Source organism: Colletes latitarsis, chromosome 8, assembly GCF_051014445.1.
Source record: "Colletes latitarsis isolate SP2378_abdomen chromosome 8, iyColLati1, whole genome shotgun sequence".
Lineage (NCBI taxonomy): Eukaryota > Metazoa > Arthropoda > Insecta > Hymenoptera > Colletidae > Colletes > Colletes latitarsis.
The window spans coordinates 28,921,713-28,941,480 of NC_135141.1; the positions used below are offsets into that span (position 1 = coordinate 28,921,713).

Below are 19,768 nucleotides of genomic sequence, written 5' to 3' on the forward strand. Positions count from 1 at the left end.
AATACCCTTCGAATTTTTTCGTTCACTTATCGTTAAAAGAAACAAATAGTAATAATAATAATAATAATAATAATAATAATAATAATAATAATAATAATAATAATAATAATAATATTAATAATAATAGTAGTAATAATAAAGAATCATTTAAATTTGACGACGAGACGGCAGCGCGATACATGGTGTCGCGTTCCCGAACGAAACGCGACCGATTCTGCGCAGCTTTTGCTCGCGTCGCAAAAGTCCATCGAGATCAAATATTTTCCCCTTTTTGCTTGTCTCCCTTTTTATAAATAATTCGAACGACCGTATTAAGGGCCATAGGCGCGACGATTTATCGTACGATGCAATTACGTACCGATTTGTTGTACGTTATTTTTCCTCAAAATAACCATAACCTATTCAATAAATCTCACCGACGAAAATACTTTAGCCTCTATACTTCCGTATTGTATTCACTATACACGTCAGAAGGGTATGAAGACCATCCCCATTTGAACAAATGGGAGTCCCAAAATGTCAATAAAGTTACTTGCATCGATGCATGGATACATATATTGCTATTACTATGACAGTGTATTCCATATGATATTTATGGGACTTTACGAACACTCAAAGATTCAATAGAAACGAGATGCAGCTAATTCAGATACTACATTCTGCCAACATTGATTGCTTTTAAAATATAAAATATAAATATAAATATCCTTGTATGTATATCCAATCTATGATCGATTCGATTGCCACATGGCATCATATAATATTTGTACCTTTTAATATATTTCTTTACATAAATGTGTTCCACAATCCTACAGCATTAATATTTTTTTTAAATAGAATACTCAATTCAGGACAGAAAGGGTTAAAAGTACAATTAAATAGCTCTTCTGAAGATTGCAGACTATTTTCTTGGGAATTTTACTGTAACCAACAAATAGATTTATCCCCCAGTCCTAGATTCATCTAGTCGTTCCCCAAACCCGCAGTATACTACAACAATCCTGCATGTTTGGCAATCGTACGAAAAATCGTTTCGTCTATGGTCCCTATACGAATCACACGATCGAAAGCGAGAAAGGTGCACGTTCAACGAACGATCGCGGCTACAGAAGCAACCAGCCACGGGCTACAAACGGATTTGTTTGTACAATATGCGTACGTATAATACCCAGGGCGAGATCCTGGCCTGGATCCCGCCCCGTTCGGTAAGATCGATCGATTCAACTGCGAGGCCTGTTGTTGTCTCGTGCACGCAGCTCCTTTGTTAGCGAACACGGTCTTAGGTCGTCGAGAGAGGCTGGCGAGCCTAAACTACGACACACGGCGACGCGTACAGCGAACGTGAAACGGCTGCGCGCGCACGCAACCTTGAACGATAATCGTTTTCGTGTTCTCTTGTATTTTTTTATTCTCCTTTTTCTTTTTTTTTTGTTTTACGTTTTCGCGCGTGATCTTTTCTTTCGCTTCATTGAATTATTTATCTGGCAGTATAATAATTGGTGTATAAAATTTTGTTTTTCTCTGTTTTCCACGCGCGTTTCCCCCCACCCCCAATTTTTGTCGCAAGCTCCTTATATATCACCCGCTATTTTTATATTTTTTCGTTTTTTTTCTTATTTCGTCATCAGCCTCGTCGGCCCACGATTAATATCCGATAAAATTTAGAGAAAATATCACAATTAGCCCTGTTCGACGCAATATTCGTTCAACTTGCCCGCCTGCGTCCTTCCAGGAAGAACATCGGTCAAACCGAATTTCGAACGTTCGGTCCTCTTCCTTTCGTCCGAAACGCTTTCGTTCGCGCGCGTATTGCCGGGAGAAAGTAACATCAATGGAAGGAATCACGACTCGCGTTGGGTCAGACCAGAGACGAACCAGGGCTTTTTTTTCTATCCGGATACAAATATCGAATAGTAAACGAAAAGTAAACAATTCTCGGTATGTCATTTGGTCAATAAAAATTACAGTTCGAACGATAAAATGAAACTACTTATTATTCGAATCGAATTGTTGCCCATCTCTAGGTCAGACGATTTAGTCAGCCTTTGTATACGACCACATTCTTCTAAACCTTCTATTGCACGAAATTTATTTTATCTTCAGAGAGAAAGAAATTATTTCATAGTTATTTCTGTATTCATGATTTAGTTAATGTTCGAACAATAAATGATTTTTCAGGGCTGCTTTACAGTCATTTATATTACATATCACCGCAAGAAAAGATTGTGCGCGTATTCTATAAATCAGGAGTGTATAACTTAATACTTCTACTTATCAATGCGTTGATTTTAGCCATTAAAAAGAATAATTGTTATTTTAGTAGGCACGACAGCCATACTCGTACAAATAAATTCTGTTTATTTATCTCGTGTCGCATGATTTGCAATATATATTATAATAAATATTATTTACCAACGTGAGAGTCTCTCAAGTGTTTAATTAATCTAGTAGTCTGCGAACAGTTCGATCGATAAAAATGAATATAAAAATAATTTACTATTGAATTAATTAAAATAAATAAAGTAAAAATAGTTTCTTTATATACCTTGGACGCAGGAATTTTCTCTAGTAAGTGGCGCGCCATCCAAGGAACTTTGGAAACCATTGCAATAGAGGGTTTACCTAGGACTGATTTATTTTTCTCCCTACAACGCTCGTGGACGAGAGGAACGACGCACGCTCGTCGAAGGCGAGCGACGGATCGGTACCGCGGACCAACGAAACAGCGGAATCGAACCGTTCCACGGATCGGACGAAGGAAGACCTATTGCAATGACCTAAGAATCGGTTCGGGAACCAGCACATCGAGGGACATGCGTGCTCGCCCGGGCATCGAGCGAGCGCGTATCTCTTCTACGTACCGAACCAAAAGATTTCGTCTGGCGTGACGGGAACGAGGCTCAACGTGTCCGGCGCCCTTGTATAGTAGAGATAAAGGATAGAGAGTGAGAGAGAGACAGAGACAAGCGCAACAGTCTAAGGACGCCTCGTTCCGTACGCCAAAGAATTATTCGCTATCTACTAATCGAATCCCCTTATTTACGGCTAAAAAGTGACCCTAGCGGAGTTTGCCAAGTGCCAGACGAGCGATAAGAAATCGTTCGACGATCGGTCAACGATCCGTGCGCCCAAATTCTCCGCTCTATCACTGACATCGAGAGCGAGCAGTCGACGAGATCTTCTCTTGCTACGCGTAATTATCGGCCCTTCCAACCGTCCGCCATCCGTCATGGGATTGACGTTTCTCGGCGAAACTCGTGCGCCCCCTTTTTCTTTTTTTTTCTTTTGTCCATTCACCCACCCATCATGGAATTCCCAAGAAACACGACGACGGGGAAACAAGAAGAACACAGGAGGAGGTTTGCTTTTTCTTTCGCTGCTGTTCGTTTACCGTAGCGGCGGACCCGGTCTTTCTCGGGATGGACAGAGCGAACAGTGCCCCGTTCTGGAAGATGGTGGACGATAAATAGGGTAACCCTCTTCCCGTCACTGTGATCCACAGCGTCGGTGGTGATGATCGCGGTCATCGTCGCGTTTTATCGCGATTCGCGCGCGCCGTGTTGGCAACGACGACGACGACGATCGGAAATTGGCAATTGGCAGTTGGTGAGAAGTATGTGTGTGTGTTTTTTTTTTTTTAACGTAGCATTGGCAAACTCTGGGGTCGGCACGGCGACAATCTCCGCCCGCGGACGTACGAACGGGACGGTCGCTTGGCCTAGTCGCCGAAACGGCTGCAGGCCTTCTTCCATTTGCACTGTGTGCACCAAAGGTCGCGATGCTCCATACCGTAGACCTTGCGGCATTTCTTCGTCTCGCCGCGTATTCGCCGCGGTGAGGACGGCATCTTGCCCGTGGAGACTGTCAGCAGACCCATATTCTGTTGGTACGCCTGGAACGGCCTCGGCGAAAGCTTTATGTGTTTGATCGGTGTACCCTGTCCACGAGAAACAGATCGAATCGTACAGATTAATTAAATTATTAAGTGGGTAGGATTTCAGGGGTATATATAATGACCAAAAATGATTGTAATTGACCCCCGCAACCGAAAATAATTTTTCCAGAACGATTTGAAATTTTTGAATTTAATTGTTAATAACTTTTTAACGAAGCCTCCATCAACAAATTGGTATTTTTGATTTTCGTCTTATTTTGGCCTCTAGAATCTCCCATTAAAATTTTTCCCAGGGTTAGTCGAACACCCTGTATATACAAGCGGAAGGGTCGGTCAAGCGCTCGCGAGAGAGACAAGAGCATGGCCCTCTGGTGGCGAGTACGGGAGGTGACGCCACAGTACGTTCGATGATGTTATACACAAAACACGATCGTTCAAATGATCACCGCGATTGCGTTTGGTGGTGCACTATGGGTTACATACCGGCGATTGCGAAATGGCGAACGCGGTGTTCCGTTCTCTGATTCCCACCAACACGTTCTCGGCGTTGTTTGTCGCCGGGGTTGCCTCCAGACGAAGCTGCTTCTGGTACTCGGGATCCTCGTGGGGCGGTCTGGCCATGTCCCGGTGCGACATCGTCGGCGGCGAGCTCATGTGATCCACGGCAACTTCTTGATAATAGAACTCCTCTTCGTGATCGGACATGTCGTCGTCCTCCTCGTTATCGTAGCCTTTCGACTTTTTCGGTCTGCAAAACGTACATGATCGTCGAATTAAATTGCGTTAAAAAATAAATAAAACTACCGAACGATCGTTTCGGAATTAATGACGCGGAGGAACTTGATACTCATCGACGTGAATTTATCTTATCGGCCGGTTCAAGGTTAATTCTCGCACGGCCTCGTAACTGGTCACGATACCTGGCAAGCGAATTTTCATGAGACTTGTTGCGTCTTACGACTTACCCCAAGTGCGATTGGCGCACGTGTTCCTCGATGAGCGCGACGGTAGCTTTGATCTCCAGGCAACCTGGCCAAGTGCATTTGAACACCACCGCTGCATTTGCCTGAAACCAAAGAGGCCAGCATGATTCTTGGATCAGTCGTAATATATCGAATAAAGCGAAATCAACAATTTTTTAAAATTTCAGCAGCCACGTTAAATCCTAGAAACATAAAAGCTTGTAAACATTCCCATTGGTGTACGCCGCCAAGCTCAGAAACCTGGTAACGAAAATAACGATCTTCCCGACGAGAAAAACGAGAAACCCAGACCAAAAACCGTTTCGAAACTCCTATTGACACACATGCCGAAAATTCATCATTTTACATTCGCACCGTTCGAATGAGTTTGGGCTGAAAGGGTGCGTTGCTCGTGAGAAATCATTCATAAGCACATTGATCGAACTGGGAGTCGAAATTTAATTGTTTTGGTACGGTTATTTCCGTTCTCGATCAATAATTTACAGGAAGACTGGACTCCGCGCAAACAATAATTCGAAACTCGCTTTGTAACGTACGTCCAAACGATTGCAAATATATTGCCTGAAGTGTGCAAGTGCTGCCCCCTGGAAGGGTTAGTGAAAAGTTTGGTTAAGCTGTTTGGAACGTGGAACAGGAGGTCTGATTTCTAGCAGTTATTTCGACAAATATTTAGCCGTTCTTGGATAGCGTCTTACGGTCTATCGGTCAACGCGACGTAGCGAAAATCGTACTGTGAACACGCTTTAGTAGCGTCGAGTCGCGACGCGAGGGAAAATCGATGCGCGGCAGCCAGCGTGCTCGCTGCGCGCACGTTTCTTTGTTTATATCGGCCGGCACTGGACGGAGGTGCCGGTCGCTGTGGCACGATCACGTGTTATTGATCCAGGAACGATACGACACTCTCGGGCCACGCGGTCGCCACGATCGTGCTTTTAACGCTTTACTACCCGTCTGTCGCGCGCAACAGACTGCCAGCTGGTAAAACTTACAACGGCGGCCCGTAAAAATGTCCTTAAACGGAAACAAAATTTCTTCGACTTAATTCCATTAGTATCTAACATTTTTGTAAAATTACTCGCGATCGATCCCTTTCCATGCAACACGACGGGTCTGACTCGTCACGAAGTCCAATACGTTAAAAGGGGTCAAGAAACTTATTCGTTGAAATATAAAAGTTCGTTTTTTGTACACGCCACCCTATTGCAAGTTCATATCCGCATAGCGTGTAGTTTAAACGTCCAGCCAGTGCTGATAACATTATAATAAAGACGATGGAGCGACAAATTAGCAATATGCAACCTCATCCTACAACAATGCATTCGCGTTTGAATTGACCGAGCGATAAGAGAACGTGCTTTTAACTCTACGAGAGTAACTTCTCAAGGACTCGGATCTTGTACGCCACGAAGTACACGTGTAAAGAGGCTTCTAAACAATAAAATTATCGTAGTCGTAAATTGTCTCCCGGCAGCGGGCTCCGGGTACACAATGGATGCGTTGAGATGCAATTGAAATCAAATAACTGCTTTACTAATACGAAGTAAAATATATGACGTAAGATTTTATCGCCGCGAAGAACATCGTAGATCTGGTAGCGTAGAACGGAAGATTAACTGATAGGAACATGGTGCATACTACTATTGACATTAACACATCATTGAACATACAATCAGATTTTTTCACATGCCTCGATAACCGCTCGCTAGGTTTCCTGATTTATCGTTTCTCTTTCACATTCGTTATATTGTAATTCAATATAGTATACAATTATAAAATTAATAATGACCGGTCCAGAGAAATTTAATATCGGTTCATTAGGTTTGAAAATGAATTGTAATCCTATTCCGTTGTTTAATGTGGGGTATTTATGCGATATTTAAATTACTTTTAAATAAACAAATATATTAACAGATTGCATAATTATATCCCGCTATAATTCGGTAGAATGAACTCCGATACTCGGTCATTGACATAAGTGTTAAAATATCGTTGTGCTTGTAATAAGGTTCGACCATCAGAGAATCGTACGAAAATAGCACGAAGCAACTAAAACGCGCAATATTTTCTGGAACACCCACATATATATCGCGCGTGTATAACAGGAAAAGAGTTGTTGGTGAAAAGTTGTTTGCTTCTTCAAGGACCTTTCTGCTCGTGACATCACCTCTGAAACGGTACACGCGGGCAGCGGCGTGCACAGCGTAGCATAGGCATCGCCGAGGTCACAGACCTTCTATGCCGGTTGGCAGGCAATGCTCTCCCTTTGCTTTGCCTTGCCCGTTGCTTTTGCCTCGTACCGAAGAAGTCAGCAGCGCGGTCGACCCTTTCCCCTTTTGCGCAGCAACTTTCAGTCACATTCGGTTACGTGCGGTAATAATCGTAGATGGAGATATTGCACGTGTGCTACGTTCGACGCATCGCATGCCCGCACGAACGATCCGTCGTACGACCGAACTTTCTAAAATGTCTTCGGACGTTTGGTCGAACCAGTCTCGCTTGGAAACGTAAAGCGAATGAAAAAACTAAAGAGACGAGAAATCATAGATCAACGTTGTACGCCGGTGCGCGCATCTGTTCTGTTAACAGGTTGCATCGGGCGCGCGGACGCGCACGATACAACGCCGACCGATGTAATTGGTCACGGTACGTTCCATTGGCAAGATTCTAAAAAAGGAACACACCGCGACCAGAAGAAAGAGAGATGTAAATCTCTCGAGGAGAGGACGATCTCGTGCGGTCTCTCGAGCCAGCAGGGATGAGTAAGCAAGCGGACAGGGTTGCCGAGTGCTAGTCGTCCGTGGGTGCATCGCGCGCGATACGATGTTGCCGGTAGTATATAGATAGCTAGATGGGGATGCACGCGCGTGGTCTGCGATCGGTGGGCTCTCGTTTACGCGAGCCACTCTATAGTGCGTTCCAACGGACGATGAGCTTCGATGTAAACAGAGCCTGTCACGTGATCAAAATTTTCATCGGTCCGCTACCTCGACGCGACGCCTTCGGCCAGGGACGTACCGCGACTCCGCGATGCAATGGCAAAATGCAGGAACGACTGGCTTAAAAATTCTTCGTTACTCGTCTAGACGATAATTAAAAATTAACGACGACGAATAAGTTATATATTTTTGGATACCTCGGTTCGATGACTGACAAACGGAACGATATTTTTATAAATATAAACGTTACCGTTTTCACGCTGCGCCATCTAGGTGCTTGATTCGAGCGAGAAACATATGGTTTAAGTATGCAGGGAATGAGATTTTAGATAGCAAAACACGATGCTGTACTGGAAGCGTGTTACCTTGTATGGGATTATTCTGGAGCGGCGAAATACCGCGCAAATATTCTTCGCAATTTTATTATATAATATAAAATTTTATATCGTAAAATTGTTATTCGATATTGTATCTACAGAATCGCGATGCCCATGGTTACTATTTCTATACATAAATAATAATTTGTATAAATTCTATTATACTCGGGGAATGGGCTTCTTGCCAATACGAGCCTACCGCGGTCACGTGGTTTTGTTTGGATTCACTTCATCGTCCCATGGAACATACTATATATCTCCTCCTTCCCTTCTTTTTCGATCGGACACACGAGAGCGTGCACGCCCTCTGGAATCTATCTCCAACGGAGTCACGCATGTCTGCGTCCGTTTCGGGTTCAGCCTCGAATCGCTTATAATTAGACCGTGCATGCGATGATCCGCGCCGAGAACTGACCCATTCTCTACGAATGGAAATTCCAAGCAAGGTCTCTCCTCGGTGCTTGTCTGTTTCGCTTGCATCGCTACCGTACACGCCCCGCGCCGTAGGACGTGGCTGCACCGCGGGATGGCAGCGAATCGAGCATTCACCGTTGAGGTGAACGTAACGAGTGCGACGAGACACAGACACGGACACGGACACGAAAATCGATCCCAAACTACTTGCACCGCAACAACTTGCTTTCCACGCGGCTCTCGCTTTCTCCCCGCGTCACTCGTCGCGCTCGTTTCCTCGGAAACAACAGGCTTCTTTCTACGATCTTTTCTGCGCATGCGCGATCTTCAGCAACGATACGATATTTTCGTATCTACGATATCGATACGGACACGCCGATCGAGGTAACGAGGTTTACGTCTCTAACCTCAATTTTATGTAAAAAATGCGTCGCCACGCATCGCACGGTTTCGCGATAACGTTACTCCTCTTCCCGTATTCCGTGGACGTGGCGTCGCTTACTGTCCGCCGACGTGTATCTGCATACGTTCCTTGACGTCATGCTAATTCGATGTCAATTCCCATTTTGGGATCACGTCGTCACTCGACACGCCGATAGCTTTCACGAGCGTCGGATGTATCGCGGGCGGGAAGGGAGAAAGAGAGGATCGCCACGGAGGAGGCGAACTGCGAAGAAAGAAAGAGAGAGGACTCGGTCGTAAGAAGTGGGGAGGCGAGGGTAACGCCCGGGAAACCAAAACAAACCAAGCTTCTGTGTGTTGGCGCGTCGATCCGTGGCGTGTGGTGAGGGTCGGACGTTGACCCTTCTGAACACACGAATGCCTTACGCACGAACATCAAGTATACGGGGTGGCCGGAGAAAAATCCATGGATTTGTTATGGGGATACGTGTGTAGTACGGTAAAACCGAGCGCTACAGTTTTACGGTAACCAATGTCGACGACCAGATTAGAAAGTTTTAGAATAACAGCACCGGAACGATAAGACGCGGTAATGGGCGGTCTTGTAAAGGAATGAAATGACGCGTTAAAAAATTCTTAACGATCTATTTGATCTTGGTTACGTTCGTGCATTTTGTTTTCGAAACTTTCTGGAAATAAAGTGCCCGAACGTCTTTGCTACTTCGAGCGATACGCATGTATTCGGACACGTTTGGAAGTACCATAATTTTTAAAAACGGCGATAAATCACGTCGTAAAAGTTATCGTGAATTCTGCCATTGTTCGGCGCCGTTAATGCGTAGAAATTCAAGCGGCGAAAAATGCAGGGGTACAGAAACACGCTGGAACAGTCGATTCGGCGCAATTTCCAAGCAAGAACGGGGGGTCGACGACACGGGTAATAGAGAAAGAGAATCGTTTCAAACATGCGAGAGGAGGGAGGCGAGCATCGAACATCCGTGAGTCACGAAAAAAACTGCGCCAGGATATCCAACTGTTTTCGGTTTGCGGTTGATCGACGTAAAAAAATTTACCAGTAAAAAAGGACGCTCGAAGGAGAAACAAATTCTCTGGAATTCTTTCTCACCCCATCGTCGATGCTTTCTGTCGTTCGTTGGGAGTTGTCCTTGGTTCAAAAAATATACGATAAATCTCGATTTACCGGCATGATCGCCGCCATTATGAAGGTCAGCGCCACCACCGACAATACTGTAAAACGACAGTTGCTTGGCCCGCGAGTGGGACAGAGACTAACGAGGAGGGGGAAAAAGGACGGTGTGACGACTCAAGAGCACAAACGTAAGGGAGGGGAGTGCAGCGCATGCGCGGTAGCGTTGTTTACGTCTTCGACAGGCGTGCGTCTTCAGTGGCGTCTGCACGAAATGACAGAGGACGCTACTTCACCGAGATAGCAATAACCGAACTGTGATACGTTCTGATCGAATGTGTCGTCGGTTTTCGACAAACGGTCCACCACGGAGTAGATAATGAATGCGAAAGACGTAAGATAGGATAAAAGGTCGAGTACTGGACGCACATTGTCGGTCATTCACTCCCCCAGGTTTATCATCTTATCGTTGACTTTGACTTTGACTCGAAGTACATTCCGCCAGCAGTAAAAACCGACCGGTTACCTTGTCCGTTCTTCCGCGATAAAAAAAAGCATGCGTATATATGGGGTGTATCCGTTGTTTCTGGGAGCAATTTCAGGGGTAAATTAAGAATTTACATAGAGAGTAGTTGTTTTTAAGAATGGGCAAAATGTATTTTATAAATATCTAAATAACGAATATATTGAATGCCAACCCCATGGTTCTGTTTTGAATTTTTTATATAAATCACGCTAAGAAAAGTAATTCCAATTAATTTTTCTATTTGCGTATAATTATTTCTAATAAATGAATATTTCCAAAGAACATTGTTCTAAAGATGAATTGCAGACGTACCAGCAATTCGGAAGCAAGAAAATATTTTATTGTTTTCGGTATGCTGAATTCAAGCCTGTTCATGCTCGTTAACGATGGAACGTTGTATCCATTCTTCAGTTGTCTTTTTCCTTGGGTTGAATACGAGAATCCGAGAAGAAAACACGAGGCTGATTAATAATGGCCGATACTACTTCAACATTAGTAGCGGTATATCCATTCGAGCGTTCTTTTTTCACACGCGCATGAGAAGCGTCGCGCGTTAGCATAACTTGTGATTCTACTTTCAAACTAGCATTAATTATGCTCCTAATTATCCTAATTTAATGCGTAGTTCCACTTTCATACCGTCACGTTTCTTGAATTATTCGATCGAGGGGAAGAAGAATAACGTCGTTGCCACATAGTAATTGAAATTGCGATCGGTGTAAAGTCAATTGTTCTTATGGGCCATGAGCACCTATATTAATCACATTATTGCTTAATATCATATCCTTTGCAATAAATCATACTAAGCGAGTTGGACATTCAATAATTGTAATTAAATACGATTTAAAAATTACTTTTGTTTCGAAGAAACAAATCAAAAAATTCGAAAGTACAACAATGGATGTATATAAATTATACGCATGAATAATGGGACCCAGGTGATCCCAACAATTAAGTTGGTCTTATAAAATGTCAGCTGTAAGTAATGGGACTTTCCCTTTTCATTCTTTCCTCTATTTTTTCGTACAGTCGAAAACAATTGGTAGTGTATGTTTATGTTAATATTAGCGAAGCATCTATGCAATACCGGTGCAACAAAGCGGTTAAATAAACCGGTGTATTGCTTCATATTACACAAGCAATTTCTAGGCTAATATCCCATACGAAGCAATCACCTATATCTCAACACCCACATTTTGTTTTAACAACAGCATTTATCGCCTCCCACCCATTTGCATATGTTTCTTGGTTTTATATTCGTGTCTCCATGTACCTCCACACTTGCGTAATAAGGACGTTCGACGATAATAACAACATTTGGTTATCGATACGTTTCCTTTTGCCAGCGTTTTCATGGCCACGTTCCACTATATTACGCATACCCGGGTAACCAGCAGGGCGATAATCCGGATCTTTATCAGGAGAAACAGTCGAAACTGGTAGTACCGTTACCAGTAGAAAATACAGTTTTTGGTGACCGGGTCTCGTCGTAATTCATTTTTAATTGCCACGACGCGGCTCCGTCGGTACGTCGACCGAACTGTAGCAACCGATGCGCATACATTACGCTTCTAAGGTGGCCGTCGCAGCCTGACGAGCGACGAGTCGTTACAGTGAGCGATTGTTCGCCGTCGTATCGAATAAGGACGCTTTTCAAGGCCAGTCCCTCCCGGTCGTGCAAAGAGCGAAATATTTATTCGAGCTCTTATCGCGGAAGGCTCACTTGTTATTGCCGAACTGGACGGCAATGTATCGTCTGCGACTGCTATCGGACGAGGAAGGTTCAACATCCAATCTAAGGTCGCGCGACGCTCGTTCCGCGACTGAAAATTTTATCGATGCTGTCCAGTTCCAAACTAAGTCCTCGTTTTTTTTTCTAAGAAATTCTACGTCACTTGAAATTTTACGCACGCATTTTATCTTCTGAATAAACAAAGTTTCGACTTTGCGGGATCCATCGCTTCTCGTACTCACCGCCAGGGGGACCGTTCCTCTCGCAAGCACTCGACTACCCCTGGGAAAAATTCTAATGGAAGATTCTAGAGGCCAAAATACGACGAAAATCAAGAATACCAATTTGTCGATGGAGGCTTCGTTAAAGAGTTATTAACGTTTAAAGTTCCACTCATTCTGAATTTTTTTCTCGAAAATGCGCAGGATTTCGGGGTATGTCTATTCACCAAAAATGATTGTAATTGACCCCTTCAACTAAACATAATTTTTTTAGGACGATTTGAAATTTTTTAATTTTGTCGAAAAATTTCACACCTTCTCGAATTTTTTTCTAGAAAATGGGTAGGATTTCGAGGGTATGTCTATTGACCAAAAATTATTACAATTAACCCCTGCAACTAAAAATAATTTTTTTAGAACGATTTGAAACTTTTCAATTTTGTTGAAAAATTTGTCTACCTACTCGAATTTTTTTCTCGAAAACGCGTAGGATTTCTGGGGTATGTCTATTCATAAAAAATGATTATAATTGACTCCTCCAACTAAAAATAATTTTTTCAGAACGATTTGAAATTTTTGAATTTAATTGTTAATAACTTTTTAATGAGTTAAGTTTACTGTCTAATATTATAGTCTCTGTTGGATCTGTCCACAGTTCCGCCAGTGTATTCGTAGCATTAATATACATATAACTGTCCTTTATAATCGTGTTGAAGCCGCGTGCGATTCTTGGAACTCGCGTGAAAAAAACACGTTTTGATTCGCTCCCACGTGATAAACGAAAGCACTCGCGAAAATAAAATTCGGCTGGCTGCGTTTAGACGTCTGTCTGCCACGTCGTGTTTACACAACGGCACGTGTGTGAACCTCCGTCTGCGTGTATTTTCGAAACCTTGTGAAACACCGGTGAATGCAAGTTTAGTTTCTCGATTAAGTACGGTAGACGCTGTGTCGTAAGTATTTTTTGCTCTACGCGAGAAAAAAACTGTCTGCCGGCATTCAAAATTCGCGATTTATCTTTAGAAAGAGTTTTATTTGTATAAAGTGAACGATAAGACGCGGAGCTTATCAGCGAAATAATATTTACTTGTACATCGTGTGAAAAAAAATATTTGTCACGGCTTTCGGGAGTGAATCTGCATATCTGGATCGGTGGGCGTTCGTTAATAAGAAACTTGTTGAATTTATCTTGACCTTGAAATTTAAAGTCATATTTCATGATTTATACGCGACGCGCGATCTCCCTCGAAGTTTTAATTTTCGTCTCGTATTTTTACAAACGCGATCGTGCCTCGAGATATCGAGAAAGCAGTTGAAATTTTTCGGTAGCGATCAAATTCGTTGATAATTATGTCGGCTACCGTGACAAAGAAATCAAGGTCACTTTCGCAAATTTCAGAGGGAGTGGTGTCGATCGAGTCTCCGGCTGACCAATCGGTTGCATCCGATCGCCAAACAAAGCGAAGAGAAAGGATACGGTCCGAGGATAACGTTACCCTAGGGCAGGACTACTTTCCAAGTTAATCGCGAAATGTCTAAACGTTCCCTCCGTGAATATATTACGATCGATCGTGTGCTAAACGGCGCAACGAGAGGCCTAAAAATACACCAAAAACCTAACCTGGCTTTCTCTTTAATATTTATTTGCTCGACGGTGTAAAATCTTTTTACTGTCTCTATATCAGCTTGCGGTGGCTGCTTCGCTGCGAGGTAGGAAATCGGAGAATTTGTAGGACAGAAAAGGAAAGGAGGGACTCATCGGTATGGCTTCCTAGCAAGTCCTGCCTCAGACGACTGAACAATGGACAGTCGAGGAGTGTATATATAGCAACCGATGGGTCGGTCGAGCGCTTGTGAGAGCGCCGACCCCTCTGGTGGCGAGCACGGGAGGCGACGCCACAAGCTTATATCAGATTGCATTCGATTTCAATGGAAAATTCTACTTTTCTCGACTATTTGCAATTTATCATTTAGCATTCTCGGTACACTGAAACTTTCGCGATTCGGTGATATATTTGCTCAGCTGATATTAGAAATATTCTTCCGCGATACAACTGTCCGTCGAACGTCGTCGAAGTTTTAGAAAGCTGTGACCGAGTGTCCACGGTCCATCAACAGATAACTGTACCACGGACACGATTTTCCGTCTCGCCTGGTCCGTCTCAGAATTAATTTCACGCGTCGCCACTAAACTGCCATTTCATGGTCTTCTCTTTCTATCTTTTATACGTGGACAAAATAACGAAGCGTCGAGCTACTGTTTTACTACCTTTTCTTTTAGAACTGAACATCGTCGAACGATTAGTTACCAATTTTCGATATATTTTCTCCATTTTTTATACGCAGTCGAAAATTAAAAAGCGTAGATAGGCACCATGCCTCCGTTCGAGTTTCGAGGACGTTCGTGTGCCCAAACATTCGTTCGACTAGCGCTCGCGCAAGTAAAAGTGCATTGCTATGTACTAATGACTTTCCTTTTCGCTGTGCGTCGTAACATCCACTGCCGCGATGTCATAGACGAGCAAGCGAATCTTCGGTACCGTGTAAGGAGAACGAATGATTTCCTCGTTTATCGTACGATCACAAATAGTTAACAGAGGAAAATACAATTATTTATATAATCTCATTATATCTGCGCGAGAGTACTATCAGCGAACTGCTGGGGTCCTCCCGATGAAAACGAGCCCAAACACGACCTTGTTCGGACTATAATAATTATACGTACATTTGCAAATTGTTAAACATGGTTAAAACAACGTATAACAAAAAATGATCCGAACGAGGTCGTGTTTGGACTCAATTTCACCGGGAAAATCTCCCCGTTCCATTGATAGCACTTTCGTAAAGATATCACGAAAAATAATCCAAACGTAGATTTAGAAAAGGCTGTGCTGGGAGTCGCGGGTCGATCGCGATAGCGAAGGAGGATAAGCAACGTGGAACACGATCGTCTAGGAGAAAACGATTGGCGATAGAGTGGAAACGAAAAACTCGAGCCGCGACAAACGATCGGTTTGTTGCTTACGCGGTTAATTGGTTCCCGTGGCTCGTGCGTCACGTTTCGTGTCCCAGCGAATCAGCTGGTCAGCCAACGACAGATTTCGCTGGCCAAGCGCGACAACGATTGATCTCTCGACGCTGTCAACGGCCTTGCCACGTCGCTGACACACCGGTTCTCCTCGGCTTACCGAAGTTGAGCAACGCGCTGGGCGCGGCCTGTCTTAGGACCAGTTTACAGTTACTCGAGCCGCGCGTCGAAGAAACTGCTCCAGCCTATCCTCCGGCGATCAAAACAACTATCAACGGAGCTCTCGGCGCTGAAATCGCGTGGAAATCGTCACCGGCTACCTGGAAACTACGCGCCGTTAGCTAACAAGTTTCCAACGTGGAGAAATTTCAAATTTTACGCGTGGAAATAATATTGTCGCTTGGGGAACTGTTTTTCGTCAGCCGCGAACCTTTTAAGCAGAGAAGTTTCAAACTTTCCGGCTGGTAACATTGTTGGATATTTGGGCGTTGTTAGCCACGAAGCATCTAATCGGACTAATTTCAAATTTCTCGCTTGAACACTCTTTGCTAATAGCCACTTCTAGGTAGAGAAATTTCAAATTTCTTTGAAGACAAACTTTGCTACGTTTAGAATGTCGAGTTACCTCGCCGTAGCCGGTAGAAGCGAAGAACGAACGATGGAAATTGAACGAGTCGTTAGCGGCGCAGCTAACGGTCGCACGTTGACGCGTGTCGAGCAGGAAATGCAAAGCAATCGAGCGAAAAGCAGCGATAAATTTCGCAGATGTTAGCGTCGCCGCGTAAAAGGGAAAACGCATTTTTGCCGGTGGATTGTACTTTCCCCTTTCATGGGAGTATTCCTCTTTCATAAGTCCGTTTCACGGACGAACAAGTCCCGGGGAGATATGTGACTTTCCGACCCGAGATCGATACGAGAGAAAGTTACACGATTGCGATCGTTGGTGTCGAAACTGCTTACGTAAATAGCGCAGTCGACCGATGTTTCAGGATCGCGTGCGATTCGCGGCCGTTATCACGTGTACGTGATTTAACTGTTTACGCAAAACTACCGAACCAGTCATAGCGAAAAGGAAATTTTAATGATATCGTACTTGTAATGCCCATCGAACGCCACGCTGTTACAACATAACCTAACGTTAGAAAGAAATGTTTCTTGTTCGCTCCACGAAGAAAGTCGCCCATTAAGGTGGTCTGTCCATACTGTATGTACTTCCATGACTGTTGGCTGAATCGCAGAGCACACAAAAGAAGGATTCCTCTCGAACAGAATGTAATCGCTGAAATAACTTTGCCCGCGAACACCGTCAGTCGGCCATTGGCTCGGCACTGTCGCCACCTATCGGACACCGGTACACGTGAGCGTCGTCTCACGGAAACTCCCGACTACACCCGACGGAGGTGTTAACGTATAGAAATTACGTATGCCGAAACAATTATTAAATAGATGTTTTAAATCGACGAACTTACAATTCTGCGAGTAGCGTACCTTTTATTTAGACATTTAACTGTTGTCTTTAATACGTGGCTCTCGTATTACTAATCGTATTGCTTTCATTCGTTCGTGTATTATTAGAAGAAAAATTCAGCCCGTCTCTGCCCGTAACGTTTTCCTCGTGGACGAACTCGCAGAAGCTGCGAGAGCCAGGCTTAGCAGGCGAGGTTCCCGAGCCTTTATCGAATGACCAAACGAGCGAGATGATTCTCATAGGACGCTGGGTGCTCGTGATTCGCGGTACAGGTGCGAATCAGCCAGCAGCATGGAAAAGCTTCGTCCCCCAACGATCACGGCGTTAATGAGGCGGATCGATTCGAACGAGCCAAGGCCCTTAAGAGCTTTAATTGTTCGGTGCCGCCTTCGCCATTGGAGGTCAAGGTAGAGTCCACGAACGGTCGATATCGCGCCTGCGCTCGCGCCATCCGCAAACATCGCCGGTGAAAACCGGGACGATTTCGCGACAACTACAGAATTTGACAATTTTACTCGACAAAATAAATAAACATACCACATCGAACGAACATGTCTTACAATTACTATGAAAACCCATAAATTTAACAAATAATCATCTGTAGCGGAGGTTATGGGATTAGATATAATCCCATAACCTCTAAAATGACGCATATACATTTTAGGTTATATTTTAACATTGCACGAATCGAGTTGTTCCTTTTAACTCGATTCTCCTACTTATAATAGTAGAACGTTGTTACGCATCCAATTTTTCCCAAAATGGCGACGTAACCTGGTCATCGAGAACGTTGTATACGAGAGTGCAGTATTTTCTTCGCGGATATTAGACTGCCGACGCGTCGAGGATTCCGGGTTATCGTTTCGCGCCTCTCCGGTGGAAGCTCGGGCGTGCTCGACGCGTAAAATTCGGCGCGCGTAAAAAAGATCAGCCGTGACCTGGGCCAACGCGTGGCGCATCGCGGTAGAACCGTATCTCATCCCCACCAGCGAGCAGCTGTTCGGCGACCAGCTGAAATTCGCGACCGCGCGGCCTTGACTCCTCTCCCGCCGACAGAAAACGTCTAACGAGGGCCCCCTGCAAAACGGAGACCCATTCTCGGGGCCCGTGTGCCTCGATGGGGCCCTCGTTAGGTAATCGGGCCGCGTCCATTCGTCCATGACACCGTCCATCATACTCTGCCCCCCTTCGTGCGCTGGTGTTTGCAAATTGAATTACAATTTCGCGCAACCCTTCCAGAGCGACAATCAATCCATGGCAATTACATTTTACTTGAATTAAATTTTGTATAACGATAAATGTAAATATAAATGTATATAGACAAGTTCGATTTCAGTATCGCTAAATTCAAGGAATTTTTTTCTTTTCTTTTCTTTTCGATGTTAATTTATTGGAAGTTTTGCGCAGTGAGTATAGTGGGTGGAACAAACGTAGTGATCTATTAACCACTTAATGGTCGAGTTAACTCGAGTAACCTAGTTGCCAGATAATCAAGCGAAACTTAACGACGAAAATAATATAGAGTATATAATAAAAGACGAAGGAGGAGGAAAATTTCAGAGATTATATTTGAATCGAATCATGATTCTAGTCTCTGCTCGAAACTAATTACGAGCAAGTCAATTTTTGTCCATCCAGTTACGAGATGACTAATTATATCCTTTCGAAAAATTAACGTAATTCGTCATGTCGCAATCGGTTGCGTAACGTGCACTTTTAACGTCAGTAGGAAATTACAAACAGCAAAGGACAAGACATCTCGTCGAACTTGTTAATGGTAATTACTAAGTTCACCGTTCTCGTCCGTTCTCGCGTATGTTGTTTCCGCGTTTTTGAAGGCGTGGCAGGTTCCCCGAAAATGTGTACTATCTAATAAACTACTATAGTTCATCGCCGATAAAGAAATGTACACTGCGAACCATCGTTCGTTCTAGAGACAGGAGGGTGATTTTTCAATAAAAAAAAATGACGGAAATTGCATGGTAAATTTTTGTTTGACACGGCGAAAATTGACTTTGAATTTATCGAGCGCGCGCACACTCGATAACGCCGCCATCTGTTCGCGCGCAGTACTGCCACACTTTTCACGGATGGTATATTACATCACGTGTATCAAAGCCATTTAACGCATTGTCGTACGCTAACCACTTCTATATTCGCTAACTAACGCGTCGTTGAATGTGCCTTCTTCGTTGATACGCATTGTTTACCTTTCGAAACATTAAAATCCTCCAATCCGTTCGGAAGTTACGATGTTTCAAACATACGCATGAAATTGCAGGGCAACATTTCTAACCTCACATTATATTTTCAGAAAAGAATTTTTTACTCGAAAATGCGTAGGATTTCGGGGGTATGCTTCTTGACCAAAAATAATTGCAATTAACCCCCCTAGTTGAAAATAATTTTTATACAACGATTTGAAAATTTTTAATTTTGTCGAAAAATTTCAAACCTACTCGAATTTTTTTCTCGAAAGTAGATAGGATTTCGGGGTTATGTCATTTCACCAAAAATGATTGTAATTGATCCCTTCAACTAAAAATAATTTTTTCAAGACGATTTGAATTTTTTTTTTTCGCCAAAAAATTTGAGTACCTACTCGAATTTTTTTCTGGAAAATGAGTAGGATTTCGGGG

The 19,768-nt window shown here is 43.6% G+C and overlaps 1 protein-coding gene across 5 annotated transcripts in view; it reads right to left on the bottom strand.

The window, feature by feature from the left end:
• Positions 1-1,588: 1,588 nt before the first annotated feature.
• Glut4ef (Glucose transporter 4 enhancer factor) overlaps positions 1,589-19,768 on the bottom strand; it is a 101,601-nt gene continuing 83,421 nt past the window's right edge. For all 5 annotated transcript variants that reach the window (XM_076771275.1, XM_076771276.1, XM_076771277.1 and 2 more), the window contains 3 exons: positions 4,861-4,961; positions 4,379-4,643; positions 1,589-3,937 (listed from right to left, as the gene is read on the bottom strand). In XM_076771275.1, the coding sequence (XP_076627390.1) occupies positions 3,719-3,937; positions 4,379-4,643; positions 4,861-4,961 (585 nt within the window). In that variant the 3' untranslated portion in view covers positions 1,589-3,718. The remainder of the gene's footprint in view (positions 3,938-4,378; positions 4,644-4,860; positions 4,962-19,768) is intronic.